Source organism: Magnolia sinica, chromosome 5 (genome assembly GCF_029962835.1).
Source record: "Magnolia sinica isolate HGM2019 chromosome 5, MsV1, whole genome shotgun sequence".
In the NCBI taxonomy this organism is placed as follows: domain Eukaryota; kingdom Viridiplantae; phylum Streptophyta; class Magnoliopsida; order Magnoliales; family Magnoliaceae; genus Magnolia; species Magnolia sinica.
This window is the reverse complement of record NC_080577.1, coordinates 105,109,886-105,128,664: the sequence shown is the minus strand read 5'-3', so window position 1 is coordinate 105,128,664 and position 18,779 is coordinate 105,109,886. Positions and strand designations below refer to the sequence as shown.

General features: G+C 42.3%; 1 protein-coding gene across 3 annotated transcripts; it reads right to left on the bottom strand.

The window, feature by feature from the left end:
- Nucleotides 1–465: 465 nt before the first annotated feature.
- On the bottom strand, nucleotides 466–17,024 carry LOC131246543 (uncharacterized). 3 transcript variants are annotated; one of them, XM_058246781.1, is made up of 3 exons: nucleotides 16,682–17,024; nucleotides 3,047–3,404; nucleotides 466–2,536 (listed from the first exon to the last, which is right to left on the bottom strand). In XM_058246781.1, exons 2-3 carry the CDS (start codon nucleotides 3,385–3,387, stop codon nucleotides 499–501), a joined length of 2,379 nt encoding a protein of 792 aa, XP_058102764.1. In that variant the 5' UTR covers nucleotides 3,388–3,404; nucleotides 16,682–17,024; the 3' UTR covers nucleotides 466–498. The 3 variants fall into 3 exon arrangements, with proteins under 3 accessions (XP_058102764.1, XP_058102763.1, XP_058102762.1); XM_058246780.1 differs by having other exon boundaries at nucleotides 3,047–3,419; nucleotides 16,682–17,023; XM_058246779.1 differs by lacking the exon at nucleotides 16,682–17,024 and adding an exon at nucleotides 12,334–12,582 and having other exon boundaries at nucleotides 3,047–3,419.
- Between the last annotated feature and the right edge of the window lie 1,755 nt (nucleotides 17,025–18,779).

Here is an 18,779-nt window from a genome sequence, read left to right as displayed (position 1 = left end):
CTTTAATATCTCTAATTAGTGATATATATAATTTTTGACACTAGGGTTGTGGTAAGCCCGCTGAAATATATGCTTTGCCTGAAATGATGAAATTCCATGTCTCGGATGGACCGCAAGCACAAGATCATGTCTGAGTGACTAACCAACGATTTTTAATCGTTGATTAATATGGACAATGTTTGGATGGTGCTGATCATCATTAGTGGGTCATGTACCCAATGAAATGATAGTGTACAGTGACACATGTTGCACCTGCAACTATTGAAATGATTTTAGGTGTAATCCAAGCTCTCACTGTGGATTGCAAACCCCCTCAAAGAGGGGATTAGAAATCCCATGGATTTGCAACCCCCAGTTTTACTTTATGTGCCAAACAACCAAGGGGATGTGAAACCCCCTCCGATCCCCTCCAATCCACGGTGCCAAACAACCCCAACATGACTTACTAGACGCACCTCAACTCTTAAAAGTTAATCCCATACACAACCGAAATTAACACTAGTGATTTCCCTCTTCCACCTCTCTGCAATTCTTCCTCTTGTGCCCGGACCGACCACACCTAGTGCAATTTACATAAAGCCTTAGCATCTTACTCGGATCAAACAATTCTGTCTGCTTCAATTTTGGCTTCCCTCGTGGATGCTGTGGACGATGGCTGCGGGGTGGACGAACAATCGGCTCGGTGTTAGAATCTTCACTTACAGGATTTCCTATATCTGGTATTGGGTGGATAGATTCCGAGTATGTCAAATGGTAACAATCGACCGTGAAGTATCTTGAGCAGTAAGCATACGTATTTCGACCCGTGTGATCGAAAACTGCGGCTGCATGAATGCATGGCAACCCAGACATCTTCCATCTCTGGCACGTACAATCCCGTGTCTCAATGTCCACAATGTTGACTGAATCATCACGGACTTCGAACACACTCCCTGATGAGAACAACACGCTGAGCGAGTGCGAGTTGTATATCTCTAACTCTAGTCTTTGCTCCATTGAAGGTGTGAGAATCGTCGACCATGTGCTTGAAGCCTCTCGACGGGAATAAATCATCTCCATCATCTTACACCGTATCATGTCGATCATATGTATTATTGATAGGTCGCACTCCTCTGATATCCAACTGTAGAACAACTCTGCAACGTTCGATGATAGGTGGTCATATCGCAAGCCCTTAAAGAATGCATTGGACCAATGTTCAGGCTTGCTTAACAAGACCCAGGATGCGACATCATGTGAGAAATTCCGGATGTTGTCAATGCAAGCATTGAAATCGGTAATGCTGCACGAGTAAGCAGCGCGTTTAATCTCATTGGCCAGCACATCCTTCACCGGCTGTGATGGGCCCTTTAACACCCGCTTGAAGTCCTCAGTAAGGTGATGCAGAGAATAGGCATGATAGCTGTCCTCAAAAACCTGTGGCACAGCCTCCTCTAAACCGTTGCGTCTATCAGATACAAATGTTATGGTCCGATTTGTTGACACGGCTGATTTCAATTCTGTCAAAAACCAAATCCAATTATCATAGGAATCAAAATCCACTACAGCGAAGGCAATGGGAAATATGGCATCATCCCCATCAACTGATACCGCAGCTAACAATGTCCCTCGCCATTTCTCTCTTAGAGATGTTCCGTCGAGAAGAATGAGGGGGCGGCAACCATTATCAAACCCATGCTGTGAAGCATGGAATGAGACAAAAAGGCACTGAAAATTCAACTTGTCTGTTGTTGTCAGAGTTACAAGACTACCAGGATTCGTCTCCTTTATCCTATTGCAGAACCAAGGCAACTGACTATATGTGTCTGACTGGGAGTCTTCAAGCTGCTTCTGGGCCGCCTCCTTCCCTTGCCATGCCCGTTTATATGTGACATTGACTCCATACTCCTGATATATGTCATTCACGATTTCCTTTGGCTTATAATGTGGCTTATCTCGTAGCTTGTCTTTTATAATGCTCGCAATCCAGATTACTGATGCATTCGGATGGCTGTCTTTTCCAACCCCACCACATGTGTGCACATTGTTCATCCTTTTAATCTTGAACCTCTTCATGGATGCTAGTCTGGAAGCATGCACCCGCCATGGGCAGCCCTCAGCTCTACATTTGGCAGTCACACGGGATTGACTACTACAAATGGTCGTTAATGCATATCCTTTTGCAATGGCATACGTACGCAATGCATCACGGTAGTCACTGACACTATCAAATTCTTTGCCCATAGCAAGGATAGTGTTTACTGGTGAACTGTATTGTGCTGGCCGCTTATCATTGCCAATGGCAGGGATGGTGGAAATTGGGGTGGTTGGGTCAGTGACTGTAGTGACAATTGCTGTAATCCTGCTCCTGGTCCTACGTGCAATGCTATCACCACTGGCAGGGGCAGCCATGGCAGCATTTGAAGCCACTGGATCAGGGACTATAGTTCTCCTTCCTTCCCTATCATTGTCAACGGTTGTAGGAGTTTGCGTGATTGAGTCAGTGGCTGCAGCCCTTTTTGTGGGTCTACTTGTTTTACTTGTGGCTCTGTTTGCCCTGCAAGAGAATACACCCCATTTAATTTCATGCAAAAAGTATAATTCATATAGGGGTCAGCATCATCAGCAATCACATATTGCTGATGCAAGAGGCCATGGTTCTGTAATCAAAACCATTGATCTGATGACCCCACCAAGGATGGAGAATGCCTTGAAAAAACTTCCAGATTGGAAGATCCCAACCTTTCAGTCAATGGCCTACACCTAGAAAACTAAGCAGAAGAATGCAGGAACAGTCCCCACTCAATGGGAGTGTAGAACAAAGATCAAGGGGTTAGTATGTCCCGATGTGGAGATTTTCATCCTGTTAAATCAATGTTCTGGATCTCACATTAGCAGGACCCTGTAATTCCTCACAAACAAGATCTTCAGATGTGGGGATTTTCAGGGCATGCCCAATCCACAGCGGAGCCTGTGAAATCAGTGGTATTTATCACAGAACCGCGGGTCCCACATGAGCAGGACCCTGTTATTGATCGCAAACAGGAGTTGACCAAGGAAAAGTTACCGGTTGTTATCCGTTTTGTCAGCGTTCTGAGCAACGGTCTCCCCATCCAAAACGAAAACATCTATGGTCGCTGAATCCTCATGAAAATCAATCATGCACTGCATGTGCTTGTCATTGGATACTGTGATCGGAATCCGTCTGTTGCTTGGGAGGAAGTACTTTATCAATAAGGTACTTGGATCACGATTGCACATTTCAGCTATCTCTGACTTGAATCCATCAAATTTCATGTTGGGAACAACCGGTATTGCATATGCTTCTCCACCAGTATATGACATAGATCCATCATTGTTTGTTACAAACTCGCCACCAACCTGGCAAATAGCAACAGTTTTCCCCATTTTCCGACTGCGACTACCTATGAACAAGCAATCTAAGAGAAATTTAATGTCAATTACAAATAAGGAGATATGAAACCCAAAGAACAATATGATCGTTTATCACCCAAATTCATGGTAGCGACAAAATTCCCAAGAAAACCCTATATTCCTGGCCAGGTTGTCCATATATTCTTTTATTACTAGATTTCTAGAGGGAAGGACAAACTAGCTCTGAATGTGCACATATTTAGGACAACAAAGTTGACTCTCACTCTTTAACATGAGAAGGTTTGCATTGTCAATATGCAAAGATGAAAACAGCTATGGTCAAACAACCAAAATCCAGTGGTCGAAACACCAATTGAAAATATGCAAAATGAAAACAACTATGGTCAAACAAACACAATGGTGGGCATTCGATCCCACTATTTTCCATCGTGTGACCCAATTGAACCCTGGAATATCCTCATTTTTGGGATCATGCCCTAAAATGATTTGGAAAAATGGATGGATGGTGTAGATAAAACATAGACATCATAATTGCCTCACGAAGCAAAATGGGAGGGCAAAATGGAGGGTAGTACGGTCATTTGGCAAATGTAATGAAAAGGGGTCAAACAGTAATAAATGCGGACAAGCAGGGATGAAAAAAGACTTTTTTGCAGTTAACGGCTCAATCCGTTAGTGTAGGCGGTTGCAGGACGTATATGAAATAGGTAAGCGGGAGGTTTTTGGTCCATAGCTGAAAAGGTAGGCGGCCATACGGAACTTTAAAATAAATAGTATCTTGCAATATAATTCCTACAACTCATTGATTGTAATCAACCTACGTAATAGACTATTAGATATTGCTTGATTGTAAACGACCTATGTTATGGTCTATTACATAGGGCCTATGGGAGTTTTGTGCTCTCATCACTATTCCCCAGCCTAGATAAAGGAGGGCTGCGTCAGATTGGCAGCCAACATCAAACTTATGCCATAACTTCCATCATGAATCCAACAATATGACATTCCAAACTCATGCTAGGGCATTCCTTGTAAGCGACGTGCTGCATTTAAACCCATGTGTAGTGAGAAATGGGGAAGGGTTGCTTAGGGTGTCCCCTATAAGCGACATGCTGCAACAACGCCTGGTTGCTATGAGGAGTAAGCAAGAGTTCCTGCATCATTCTGCATGTGGCGGGTAATAAAGCTAGTCAAGGACAATAGGATTCATCTTGCTACATATATAGGTTCATTAACGGGTAAGAATATGGAGTTGGTAAATACGATGAAATGAAGGAGAGTTCAAACTTGCGTTCGGGTAAGGCTGGCAATGGGCTATGCTTAGGCCATCAAAATTAAAATTTTGAATAGGGCCAACCCAAAGGCCTCGTCCAACAAATTCAAAAGCTAGGCCTACATTCAGGAGACCAAGCAGAAAAAGGCCAAAACTAGAGAAATTGATGGATACAATATTTTAAATAGGAAAGGACGATAATAGAAATGGGGTGGGGATAGTGGTAGATACAACTTTAAAGGATAAAGTTGTAGATGTTAGGAAAGGGATAGGATTTTATTAATAAAACTTGGGTAGGAGAGGAGATAATGTTTCTTTTTATATATATATATATATATATATATATATATATATTCAGAGCTCGATTAGGGCTCCTACCAGTCAGACAACCCATCATCCCCGTCATTCATGCCTTCCTCCCCAGACTATTCTCTCCGCAACTGGACTGATCATAACCTTCTGAAGTTATTGAAGCGGAACCCTTGCAAATTTGCCTCGGAGCCACCACCGAATCTATTCAGGTTGCAGACAACCACATTGAAGATGATCTTATCAGACCCAAACTCAGTAACACCATTCATAGGAAAAAGTGGATTAGAGATGCCATGGGACATGTTGGGAGGTACCTAGGTCTCTCTTTTGGCAACTGCCCAGAAGATTTTTTTAGCTCTCCTTAATTGCGTGGAGAATTGAGGAAGGCCTCTATCAGCTTCCAAGTCTCCAAGAACTCGCCGCGCCAGATCTGTGAGCAGCAAAGAACTACTAAGTCTGGCGGATGGTCTTTCACACTCAGAAGTCCCCTTCGGTAGGGGGAGGAGTCCGGGTCACCGGGAAAGTTTGTTTGATCAATGAAGCTTCTTTCTTAGAATGTCAGAGGTGTCGGATCCAAGCAGAAACGACGTCTTATCAAGGACATCTGCGATTGCTCCAATCCAGATGTGGTCTGTTTCCAGGAGTCGAAGGTTTCAGGCTGTTATGAGCAGCTCCTGAATTCCCTATGGAAGTGCAGAGACATCAAGTGGATTCCTCTGGATGCTATCGACAGCGCTGGAGGTATTATTGTAGCTTGGAAGTCCTCCATTTGGTCCCTCCTCTCCAGTTGGACCGGTTCCTTCTCAGTCTCAGTGATCCTGCAACACTCTTCCTCGGGCTTCTCGTGCCTCCTTTCCTCTGTTTATGGCCCCAATCAAGATTCTTGTAGGCCTCAGTTTTGGGAAGAAGTGTCGGAATCCATCCTTAGATTCTCAGGGCCTTGTTGCATTATGGGCGACTTCATTATTATTAGATACCCGGACGAAAAGTCCCATGGCCATGGCGTAACTCCTGCAATGGCCGCCTTCTCTCGGTGGATTGAAAATCATGAATTGGTGGACCTCCCGTTGCTTGGCGCAAGGTTTACCTGGTCAAATGGCTGGGCCTCCTCTCGGTGGATTGAAAATCATGAATTGGTGGACCTCCCGTTGCTTGGCGCAAAGTTTACCTGGTCAAATGGCTGGGCCTCTCCAACTCTCTCAAGGCTTGATAGGTTCCTCGTATCCACTACCTGGCTCGACGTGCACCCCTCTTCTTCCCAATCTGTTCTTCCCAGAGTCACCTTGGATCACTGCCCTATCCTCCTAGATGTGGAGGATCAAAACTGGGGACCCAAGCCTTTCCGGTTCGACTGTTCGTGGTTAAAGATAAACGACTTCAAGAAGATGGTTGAGGACTGGTGGTTGTCCTTCTCGGTTGAAGGTTATGCAGGGTTTAAACTCAGTTCCAAACTGAAACTTCTGAAGACTGCGCTCAAGGATTGGAGCTTCAAAGAATTTCGTGGCAAACAGCAGTAAGCCGACGCGCTGCTGGCTGAATTGCAAAGAATTGATTCTCAGGCTGAAGGGACTCTCATGTCCTCAAACATTATGGCTAGAAGAATCCTCCAGATCATTCAAGACATGGCAGGAAGGGCTCTGCAAAAGGAAATATCATGGAAGCAGAAGGCTAGAGTCTCCTAGCTCAAGGAAGGGGATCGTAACACCAGGTTCTTCCACAGCGTAGCCAGCATGCATGCCAGGAACAATCGGATCAGCAGCCTCCTCGTTAATGGCACCCGAATTGAAGACAAAGCCAAAATTGCCAAGGAATCTGTTCGTTATTTCGCAGCTCTTCTCAAATGCGATGAAAGGTGCAGACCTATCCTTGATAACCTCTCGTTCGCGAGGCTCTCGGACGCTGATGCTTACCTTTTAGAGTCCCCTTTCTCTACCGAGGTAGCGGCGATGGCTGGGGACAAGGCCCCTGGCCCGGATGGCTTCCCCATTTTGTTCTTCCAGCACTTCTGGGAGGTGGTCCAAGGCGATGTGATGGAGTTCTTCTCTTAGTTTCATGGCAGAGGCAGGCTATCCAACAGCTTGGGGGCTTCCTTCATCGCCCTTATCCCTAAGATATCAGGGGCTGCGTCCCTCAAGGAGTTTTAGCCAATCAGTCTTTTGAGAGCCCCCTACAAAATCCTAGCTAAAGTGTTGGCTAATCGTCTCAGTAGAGTCATCGGTAGCATTATTTCTGGCCACCAAAATGCCTTCATTGCTGGCAGGCAGATAGTAGATGCAGCCCTTATCGCCAACGAGTGCCTAGATTTGGCCTCCAGATCTGGAAAGAAGCATATCGTATGCAAGCTGGACATCGAGAAGGCCTGTGACCATGTGGACTGGGCTTTTCTTCAATATCTTCTGAATCGTATGGGGTTTGGCAAGAAGTGGAGAGGATGGATGATGGAATGTATCGAGTCGGCCCATTTTTCCGTTCTTCTAAACGGATCCCCTAAGGGCTTCTTCAAGAGCTCGAGGGGCCTCAGGCAAGGCAATCCGTTATCCCCATTCTTGTTCCTCATTGTCATGGAGTCCTCATCCAGAATGTTACAGCAAGGTCAGGTCGAAGACGTCCTTCTCGTGATTTCCATCCCAGGCATGCACAAACTGATCACTCACATCCAATATGCGAACAATTCCCTAATTTTTTCTGATGCTAGCACAGAGAGGGTAGAAAATCTTCAGATGGCTATTTGATGTTTCGAAGTGGTCTCTAGGCTGCGAGTCAATTTGGCGAAATCCAAGCTATTCGGCATCAACATGGACAGCAACGACATCGCGGGTATGGCGGCTATCGTCGGATGCACTGTGGCTGCTTTCCCTACCTCTTTTGTCGGCCTCCCTCTTTGTGTTGGTAGGCCCCCCTTAAGGATGTGGGAGAAAGTCACCTCCCGATGTGAGAAGTTGTTGGCGAGATGGAAATGTCGATATTTTTCATTAGGTGGGCGCATTACGCTGATTAAAGCTCCCTTATCTAATCTTCCGATCTACTTCATGTCTCTTCTGAAATGCCTGAGTGCGGTGCTGGCTTCATTAGAAAAATTAAGAAGAGACTTCTTATGGCACGAAAGGGAGGTTAAGCAAAAATTCCATTTGCTCAAGTAGAAGGAGGTATGCTGTCGTATGTGGGACGGGGGGGCTAGGATCAGAGTGCTTAAAGATATGAATCGGGTGCTAATGGGAAAGTAGATTTGGCGCTTGGGAGTGGAAACTGGGAGCTTTTTGGAACTCTGTTATCAAGCTCAAATATGGAGCTTTTGACAATGGCTGGTGGACCAAGGAGTCATCCTTTCACAAGGCGTCCCCCATTTAGAAGGACATCCTTAAGTTGAAAAGGGAGGTGGCTAGAGGTATTGCCTTCGAGCTCGGCAACGGGGCTAAAATTCGTTTCTGGGAAGATAATTGGATTGGGGACACTTCTCTTAGAGTTTGATTTCCAACCATCTTCTCTCTCGCCTCCCACAAATCTGCCTTAGTTTCTGATTGCTACGAGATGACAAGTGGTCAGCCTGTCTGGAGCATTGTTTGTAGAAGAAACTTCCATGATTGGGAAATTGCCGAATATGTTGAATTACTAGAATGCCTGTCAGCCATCCTGCCTTCTTCTGATGTTGACAGCTTGAGATGGAAACCTGACAAGAAAGGAGCCTCCTCTGTTAGTTCTCTATACAGCTTCCTAACGGCCATTAGCCCCACATCCCAGTCTGGTCACCTTCCTGTTTTGTGGAAGTATGCTGCTCCTCCAAGGATTGTGGCGATTGGCTGGCTTGCAGGTAGAAAGAAGATTCTCACGATTGACAATCTCAGGCGTAGAGGGGTGATTATTCTGAATATCCATCTTTGTTGTATGCGGGAAGCAGAAACGGTTGACCACCTTCTTGTCAACTGTCCGTTTATTCAATCTGTTTGGGCCGTTTTTTTCGCTCTTTTCACGTTACTTGGTGTTTGCCGGAGAAGATCGACGCTCTGCTCTCGGCGTGGCATGGTGTGCATATAGGCAAATCCAAAACTAAACTTTGGAGGATGGCGCTCCTAGTGGTCTGGTGATTCGTGTGGGAAGAGTGAAACAATCGTTGTTTTCGGAACATGGCTAATTCTGCTGATTTTGTTCTGTCTAAGGCTAAAAGAGCTTTAATTGAATGAGCTGCCAATGTTGCTTCTTTTATAGATAACGATTTTCTTTTCCTAGGTTTTTAGTTTCCGTTCTGCTATCTCAGCGGATCATCCTTATTTCTGTTTTTTATTTTAATGAAATCGTCATCTTTCAATATATATATATATATATATATATAGAGAGAGAGAGAGAGAGAGAGAGAGAGAGAGAGAAACGCTCAGCTACGCACCGGTTTGCACGTCATTACGTGCGAACCTTCCTATCAACCGTCAGATAAGGCAGATAGTCTCGATGAAGAAGCTCGTAGCGCGAGCTTGAAAGAGCGAGTTTCCTTCTCTCGCATGCCTCTTTATCCACTCGGCGGAAGCCTTTTCACATAAAATTCTTCTGTTGTGGTACTAGGTGGGTCCCACCAAGATGTTAATGATAAATCTACGCCGTCTATACATTTTTAAAAATAATATTATGGTATGAACTCAAAACTAAGGTAGATCAAAATCTCAAGTGGGCCACACAGTGTTGATTGAACTCTCACCATTAAAAACTTCTTGGCGCTACCAAAATTTTGGGTAAGCTGTTATTTGTTTTTTTTTTTTCCATCATTCAGGTCTGTGTAACCTAATCTACAGGTTGGATGTCAAATAAATATCACGGTGGGCCCTAAAAAAATTTAACAGTGAGAATCATTATCACCGCTGCTTCCTATGGTGTGGTCCACTTGAGATTTGGATTTGCCTCAGTTTTGGGATGATACCCTAAAATGATAAGGAAAAACGGATGGTATAAGATCATTTTAGAACATGCATACAAAAAAGAGCCGAATCCAATACTCAAGTGGGCAGAAAATGTGAAGATCGAACTTACGCAATTGAAACATTCGTAGGTCACAGAAGTTTTGTATCAAGATAATATGTGTCCTCAACTAATCCTAGTAGGAATGACATTATGAATGGTATAGATGGCATGTAAATATCACTGTCGACCCCAAGGAGGTTTCAACGGAAGGAATTTGCCTACCCCCTTTTCTTTCGATACGGCTCAATTGAGTACTGTATGCTGCTCACTTTTGGTCTCAAGTCCTAAAATGAGCTCAAAATACCGATGAACGAGATAGATTTCTCACAAACATCATGGTGGGCCCCACCTAGATTTCCAGCAAACTTAGCAAACTGCATGCATCATTAGGGGACGAGGATTGGATAATGACAGAGGTTGAGTAGCTGATGCGGATTGGATACTGACAGAGGTTGAGTAGCTGATGCAGATTGGATACTGACAGAGGTTGAGTAGCCAGACTGGCTACTGAAGTGATGTCACTAAGTTCCGTGGGCCCCACCATGATGTATGTGTTGTATCCCCACCGTCCATACATTTTGGAGAGATCATTTTAGGATATGGTCCAAAGAACGAGGTAGATCCAAGGTTGGGTGGACCCCACCATAGAAAACAGTGGTGAGAGTGACGCCCACCGTTGAAACCCACCATGATTTTTATTTGAGATCCAATATGTTCATGTGTTAACGCAGACATGAAAGAAGGGAAAACACAAATATTAGCTTGATCGAAAACTTTTGTGACCCTTAGAACTTTTTAATGGTGGGCGTCACTCTCCCCACTATTTTCTGTGGTGGGGTCCTCTAGATCTTTGGATCATGCCCTAATATGATCTCTCCAAATGGATGGGCTGTGTAGATACAAACCATACATCATGGTGTGGCCCACGGAACTTGGTGACGTCACTTCAGTAGCGAGTCTGGCTACTCAACCTCTGTCAGTATCCAATCTGAATTAGCTACTCAACCACTGTCAGTATCCAATCCGAATCAGCTACTCAACCTCTGTCAGTATCTAATTAGTGTCCCCTAATGACGCACGCAATTTTCTAAGCTTGCTGGAAATCTAGGTGGGGCCCACCATGATGTTTGTGAGAAATCTATCCCGTTCATCCATTTTTTGAGCTCATTTTAGGACTTGAGACCAAATGCGAGCAGCATACAATACTCAATTGAGCCGTACCGAAGGAAAAGGGGGATAGGGAAATTCCTACCGTTGAAACCTCCTTGGAGTCGACAGTGATATTTACATGCCATCTATACCATTCATAACGTCATTCCTACTAGGATTAGCTGAGAACATAAATATTATCCTAATTCAAAACTTTCGTGACCTATGAATATTTCAACTGTGTAAGTTCAATCTTCACATTTTTAGCCCACTTGAGTATTGGATTCGGCTCGTTTTTGTATGCATGTCCTAAAATGATCCCATAAAACAGATGGACGGATTGGATTTCTCAAAAACATCACGGTGGGTCCTACTTAGGTTTCCAACGCAGGAACTTCGTGTAAAAGGCTTTCCCATAAAATCCGGCAGCGCGGTTTTTTCGAACGCGGATTTCCTGTGAAAGCCCTTCGCGCGCTAGAAACCTAGGTGGGTCCCACCATGATGTTTTTGAGAAATCTACCCCTTCCATCCGTTTTTCCTTATCATTTCAGGGCATTATCCCAAAACTAAGGCAGATCCAAATCTCAAGTGGACCACACCACAGGAAGTAGCAGTGATAACGATTTACACCATTAAATATTTTTTAGGGCCCACCATGATATTTATTTGACATCTAACCTGTAGATTAGGTTATACAGACCTGGATGATAGAAAAAAAAAAAAAAAAAAAAAAACATCAGCTTGATCCAAAAATTTGGTAGCCCAGGGAAGTTTTTAATGGTGAGAGTTCAATCCACACTATGTGGCCCAATTGAGATTTTGATCTACCTTAGTTTTGGGTTCATACCATAATATTATTTTTAAAAATATATGGACGGCATAGATTTATCATTAACATCTTGGTGGGACCCCAACTAGTATCATAGCAAAAAAATTTCATGTGAAAAGGCTTCCGCCGCGTGGATAAAGAGGCGTGCGAGGGAAGGAAACTCGCTCTTTCAAGCTCACGCTAAGAGCACCTTCATCCAGACCGTATGCCTTATCCGACGATTGATAGGAAGGTTCGCACGTAATGACGTGCGGATCGGTGCGTAGTTGAGCGTTCCTCTCTCTCTCTCTCTCTCTCTCTCTCTCTCTCTCTCTCTCTCTCTCTATATATATATATATATATATATATATATATAACACTATTATTAAGAAGCTCACAACAAGCAAGGAAAGAATATCGACCTAAGAAACAAAAACAGAAAGTCTCAAAGGGGGAGGGCAATTGAAGCTACCTTTACATACACCGCCCAATCCGACACGAGGCATTTAACTTTCAAAATGACATCGTTCAACCACTCACTCTCATTTTGAAAATAACGGCCATTCCTTGATCCCCAAATATTCCATAACAAAACCATGATTAGCAACCACCATATAGCTTTCCAGGGCTTGCCAACTCTGCCTCCATGCCAAGCCCATAACAGATCTTCCATAGTCTTCGGCATGACCCAATCAGTGTGAAACCACGAAAGAAAATAATCCCAAACTCTCATGAGAAAAGGACAGTGAATGGAGAGATGGTTGATTCACTCCTCATTGTCCATGCACATTATGCATATGTTGGGAAGAACAAGCACTCTTCTAAGTTTCATCTCCGAATTGCCCTAAAATACAATCCTTTCTTCTAGCATATCAAGCTTCATCGATTTTAGAAGATCCAACGAGATAAGAAACTCATCAAATTCATCATCTACCAAATTCCTGCAACATGCTGCTCCCTATCCCAAGATAAGCACTCCACCACATGAACAATTCGGTCAGAAGTGAGCCTAGCGACCCTTGGGAACAAGTTCTAAAGCACCTAACTGCCGCACCAAACATCCACCCAAAATCGGACTTGAGATCCTTTTCCAACCCTAAAAGAGATACCCCTACTCAAAAGGCGTTGCGTAGCTGCAATTGCTTTCCAAGCACCCAATGCTCTATATAAAGAGGTTTTTACAAGAAAGCCACTTTCTTGCAAACTGTACCAAGCGGCTATCATGCTTCTCCAAAGTTTGCCCTCCTCTTCGCTAAATCTCCATATCCATTTATCTAAGAGAGTCATATTCTTTTTTCTTTTTCTTTTTGAAAGATAATAATTTTTTATTAAGAATAGAACAAAGGCAAACGAAAAAAAGCAACACAAAGGAGCAAAACAAAGAGGGACGTCGAAATGGCGTCTAAACTACATCCCGAGGAACTCCATATTACACCCCTTAAGCTTAGAAGCAGAGGAAGCCCGTTCAACTATCAACAATCTAATTCTAAGGGAGAGTCATATTCATATTAGCCAAGGGTTTTATGCCAGCTCCCCCTTCATTGATAGGCTTGCAAACTTTGTCCCACCGCTCTAAGAGCAAGGATAGAAGGAAGCACAAACTCAAATGATGTCGAAGATGATATATACTTTTATAGGATTAGAATATCTGAAGTGAAAGAAGCCTTCAAAATGATGAAAACAGAAAAGGCCCCTGGACCAAATCGTATGCCAATGGAGGTTTCGAACTATATGGGAGATATTGGATTATTTTGGTAGATAAAGTTGTCCAAGAAGATTGTAAGATCAAAGAAAATGCTAGAAAAGTGGAAGAAAATTACTATGGTACCTATTTATAAGAAAAGAAAAGGAAATATACAGAGCTGCACAAATTATCGTGTGATTAACTCATAAGCCATACTATGAAATTTTGGGAGAGAATGATTTAGCAAAGAATAAGGCATAAGACAAAAAAATAAAAAATCAGTTTAGTTTCATGCCTAGGAAGTCCACTATTGAAGCTATTTTCCTACTTAGATAATTGATGGAGAAATACAAGGAGAGGAGGAAGATCCATATGGTCTTTGTTGACTTAGAGAAAGCATATAATAGAGTCCCTAGAGAGTTAATCTAGTGGATGTTGGGAAAGAAAGGAGTTTCAAGAGGATATCTTAACGTGATTAAGGATATGCATGAGAGAGTGATAACAAATTTGAGGACCATTGGCAAAGAGACAAGTGAGTTCCCAGTTATCGTAGGTTGGCACCAAGGGTTGACATTAAGTATGTACATTTTCTCTTGTTTATGGATGAGCTAATTAGGCATTTATAGGAAGAGATCCCATGGGGTATGTTGTTTGCAGATAACATAGTTTTAAATGACAAGATGAGAGAGTGCATAAAAACAAAGCTAGATTTATGGAGGGGTGAAAACGAGGAATTAGTTAAGACTAAAACAGTCAGACTAAAATAGTAGTAACAATAGGAGTGAAAATGAGGAATTAGTTAAGATTGTTGACCAAGAAGCTTCACAAATTGACCACCTTCAATACCTTGAATGGAGAGATTGATAAGGATGTTGCCCATAGAATTCAAGATGGGTGGAATCTAAAATTTTATGTGATCATCATGTACCACTCAAACTGAAACGAAAATTTTATAGGATAGCTATGAGACCAGCCATGCTTCATGGAACGATGTTGGATAGTTAAGGAATATCATGTTCATAAGATGTATAGTTTAAATGATGATGTTGAGATGAATGAGTGGCAAGATAAGGATAAAATTAGAAATGAATGCATTTGAGGGAACTTAGGAGTGGCACTAATAGGTAATGATGTTAAGTAGACTTAGATGGTTTGGTCATGTGCACCGGACACCAAGAACCGTGCCGGTTAGGAGTGAGTTGGTACAGGTTGAAGGCTATAAAAAGTCAAGGGGAAGGCCGAAAAGGATATGGATGGAGGTAGTAAGAAAAGACCTGATGACCTATGATCTAACTAAAGGTATGGCCCTTGATAGAGTGAATGGCCAAACAGTTCATGTAGCTCACCTTGGCTTAAATGACAATAATGATGAATAGAATTCCTATCAATTCTTTCCTAGCACCCAAACACCATTTCTTAGTCCCACAAAACTACAAAAAAATCTTTTTTCTCAGGGATTTTGTTTCCTCGAAACGTATTCTTTAGGCCCTTTTAAATTCCAGATGCCCAACAAACCCCTAGGCTAGACTTTTTGTTGTTCAATTCTCAAATACAAATTCATTGATTAAACACCACTTCCCAGGTCAACATCCGTACAACTTCCAAGATGAATTATTCTATCCTTATATATGTCTCTCTACTAAACCTTTAAAGATAGATCATCCATGCATAATCCTAATTCCTACATTATCTCAAAATCCTAAATCCCACCCGACCTACTAGACTAGATGTATGGGCTAAGAGTCCAAAAGCATTGGAAAATCAATATCTCAAAATTTCTTTCCTCATCTACTAGGCAACTTAAACCAAAAAAATAACTTGTCCTCACAACCCTAAATTTTGGAGCTATATTAAAACCACAGTCTTGAACTCCCAAACCAAAAGGGGGTTGTTTGGATGCTTGTAAAGTTTTAAGATGTAAACACTTTACGTAAAGTTTTTAGTTGTAAACACTTTACACCTGAAAAGAGTTTCAGGAGTAAACTCTTTACATGCTATTCTGTTTGGCTTTTAAGTGGTAATTTGTTAATAGGTAAATAGATTGTATTTGGCTAACTTGTAAAGTATTTACAATGTATAAAGTAGGTATTCACACCATAGAGAGCTTGGGGCGGTAAATCTCGCCAAGAAGGGCTCGATTTTTTTGGCCTAGGAGAGCATCAAACTACGCACACATTGGACGAATTTGATGTCCTGCATTCATCACAATGGGTCCCGGCTGTGATCTGGAAGGTTTTTAGCAGTGGAGGTTATCACGTGTGGTCCATCTGATGATCAATCGGGCTGTTTTTTGGGGGGGCATAGGAAAGCATCAAGGAATGAACACGATGGACAGATTTGAATGTGATGTACACATCGCGGTGGGCCCATGAGTGTGTATCGACCATTGTGTTTTACTGTGTACAATGCCTTTTCCGTTGTAAAGATATCTCATTCTCTGATACATAACCTATGCCGACATGAGCTCATTAAGTATTAGAGATCAACATCATAATGCAAAATTACTGTTAATTAAAATGAGATGAACTCATTTTTAGGCATCTACCAAACAGGGCCTAAATTTTCCAGAAAATCCTTGAGGCGCTATTTGGGTGCCACTTGAAAATGAGTTCATCTCATTTTAGTTAATCATAATTATGTATTAGATATCATGATTGCCCTTAGCAAAACTCATGTTTAAGTGGCACCCAAACAGGCCCTAAAACTAAACCTTAATCAGGCAAAGAGAACTAAAACTTCCAGAATACTCCTGAACCCTAAACCCTAAATTTAAAAAGAGAGAAGAAAAGAAATCCAAAAACGCTAAACCTTAAAGAGTTCTCAGAAACCTACCAAAACCCTATCAACGAGAAAAAAAACCTCCAAATTTCAACAACCCCCTTAAATTTCCAGAAAATTTGTAAAAACCCCTAAATCCTGCAAAATTAATATCGAAAAGCAGCCCAGAAAAACGACAAAAATTGCTAAACATCCCTAAAATTTCAGAAGAAAAAAATCCATAACCCGAAAATCCAAACCATTCCACACATTAATCAAACAAAGAGCAAAAAAAATCAAACAAATTACTCCCCAATTGCAGGAAAATAAGATCGAAAGGTAAAATAAAATTTAAAAAGAAAAAAATACAAAATGGTACCTTGTCAGAGAGCAGTTCGAAGAGAGAGAGAGAGAGAGAGAGAGAGAGAGACGCCGGGGGGTTTTCGTCAAAATCAAAGGGGCCTTCGTCTACGTCTTTCTTTTCATTTCTCATTAAGACAGGGACTAAAAGGCCATTGCATGCAAGGACGTCTGAGAACAAAGACATTTGTTTAGGGGCTCTTTCGTAAAGGTAGATCTGACCGTTGAAGAGGGAAACGGAAGTCGCTGCACACGTATATGAGATTCTAACCACTAGTTAGATGGGCCGACCTTGAAAATGCGCTGGCTGATAAATTATAAGCCGAGGTTGTTCACATCAGTGTGAAGATAATGGACGGTTGAAAGAGAATCGAGGACAGTTCATATACAAAACGCTCATGTGGCCCACTTCAAACGGTTCGCCTTCATTATCGCTATTCGCGCGAGTCGCTAGTGTTTCTCTAATGTTCCATATTAGGGAAGCTGATTGACAGGAGAATCTGTGGGGCCCACCGTGATGTATTTGTTTTATCCATGCCACATCTGTTTTGAGACTATTTTAGAGCATGAGCCAAATACGAGGAAGATCTGAAGCTCAAGTGGGCGATACCACATGAAACAATGGAGATGAACTCCTATTGAAAACTTCTTGATAGGGCTGTACACGAACTGAGTTAGCTGGGTTTGCTCACTCGATTGACTCAAAAAAGGCTAATTTAACTTGGTTTGAAATTGAATTTGAGCCAAGTCGAGCTGATTTTTTAGCTCAAAAAGCTTTCAAACCAGGTTTGAGCTTGCCCGAGCTTGACTCAACTTCGATTGAACCCAAATCAAATCGAACTTGGATTGAACCTATTCAATGACTCGTTGCTTTGATATTGATGTTGTTCACCAAGTGTTTGATGAAATAACTCAACGAAGTGTCGGCTGATAGCAAAAAAGGTATATTTCATCAAACAAATACCATTTTTTCTTGTTTTTGATGTTGCATATAAGGTGTTAGATGAAATACTTGTAAAACTGTTGCTACTGTTTTACATACAGTGATAATTTGAAGGTGCAGTCCATGTGTTTGTGAAAGTACTGCACAAGTGAACTTGGCTCGATCTTGGTTCAAACTTGGCTCGAATTGGCCCGAGCCGCTGACCAAACCAAGCCGAGCTGGCCAGTCAAGCTCGGGGACTGAGCCAAGCCGAGTTCGAGCTGAGGTCAGCTAGTGGCCAAGCCAAGTCGAGCTATGCCCAAGTTAACTCGAATCGACTTGTGTACACCTCTACTTCTTGAAGGCCACGAGTTTTGGATCTATCTTAAAAAAAGGCATAACATGTTAGATGACAAATAAAGATCATGGAGGGGCATAGAAAGGTTTCAACTGTTGGTACCAATATGCCTATTGTTAAGCTTGGGATTGCTCATTTTTGAGTTCATGCCCTAAAATGCATGGACAGCGCATAGAAAACACATAACTCGTGATGGGCCCCACATACTTAGATCAGCAGCCAATCCATTGGATTGGATATAGGGTTGGGTTTGGGCAGAGGCCAACCCTCTTGAAGTTGGGTTGACTCGACTGGACCCCGGAATGGCAGGAGTAAGTCCCGAATTAAATGGGAGGTGGTCTTAAGTATAATCAGTTGAGTATAATCACTTCGACAAGAAGTACGGTCCACCTAGAGAATAACCTGGAATTTTACTTGTGCTTGTGCAATCCAGTCCATCCAATATGTTAACCCATCATGAGAATTATTACCTTGTGCAAAATAAAATAAAATAAAAATAAAAATCTTGTGTAGCCCACTTGATAAGTACCGTAGATATGATTTTTTTTTTTTTCATTAGGCAATCCTCATGGTAGGTTAAACCTATTGAAAGGATTCGGTTGAAAATTATCTACTTAGCTGACTGTACCTTATGGTCTAGCCTATTGGATTTGAGACATTTTCCCCATTAAATTAAATTGAGAAGCAAAACGCATGGGGCTTTTTGAATGGGATTGGAGTAAATAGAGGTGAATGACTTTTGAGGTTGACAACAGTAAATAGGTGCAAATGAAATGAATGGAGAATAAATGGACCGGTGAATGAAATCTTCTCTCGAAGGAGAGATTTGAAAGTAAG

What these genes read in the sequence shown, in the direction of transcription:
- LOC131246543 (XM_058246779.1), bottom strand. Translation starts at nt 12,367, where the DNA reads ATGCCTCGTGTCGGATTGGGCGGTGTATGTAAAG. An exon ending in ATTGGGCGGTGTATGTAAAG is followed by an intron (nt 3,420 to 12,333) that starts GTAGCTTCAATT and finishes AATTTCTCTTAG; the next exon opens with ATTGCTTGTTCATAGGTAGT. An exon ending in GACAAAACGGATAACAACCG is followed by an intron (nt 2,537 to 3,046) that starts GTAACTTTTCCT and finishes ATTCTCTTGCAG; the next exon opens with GGCAAACAGAGCCACAAGTA.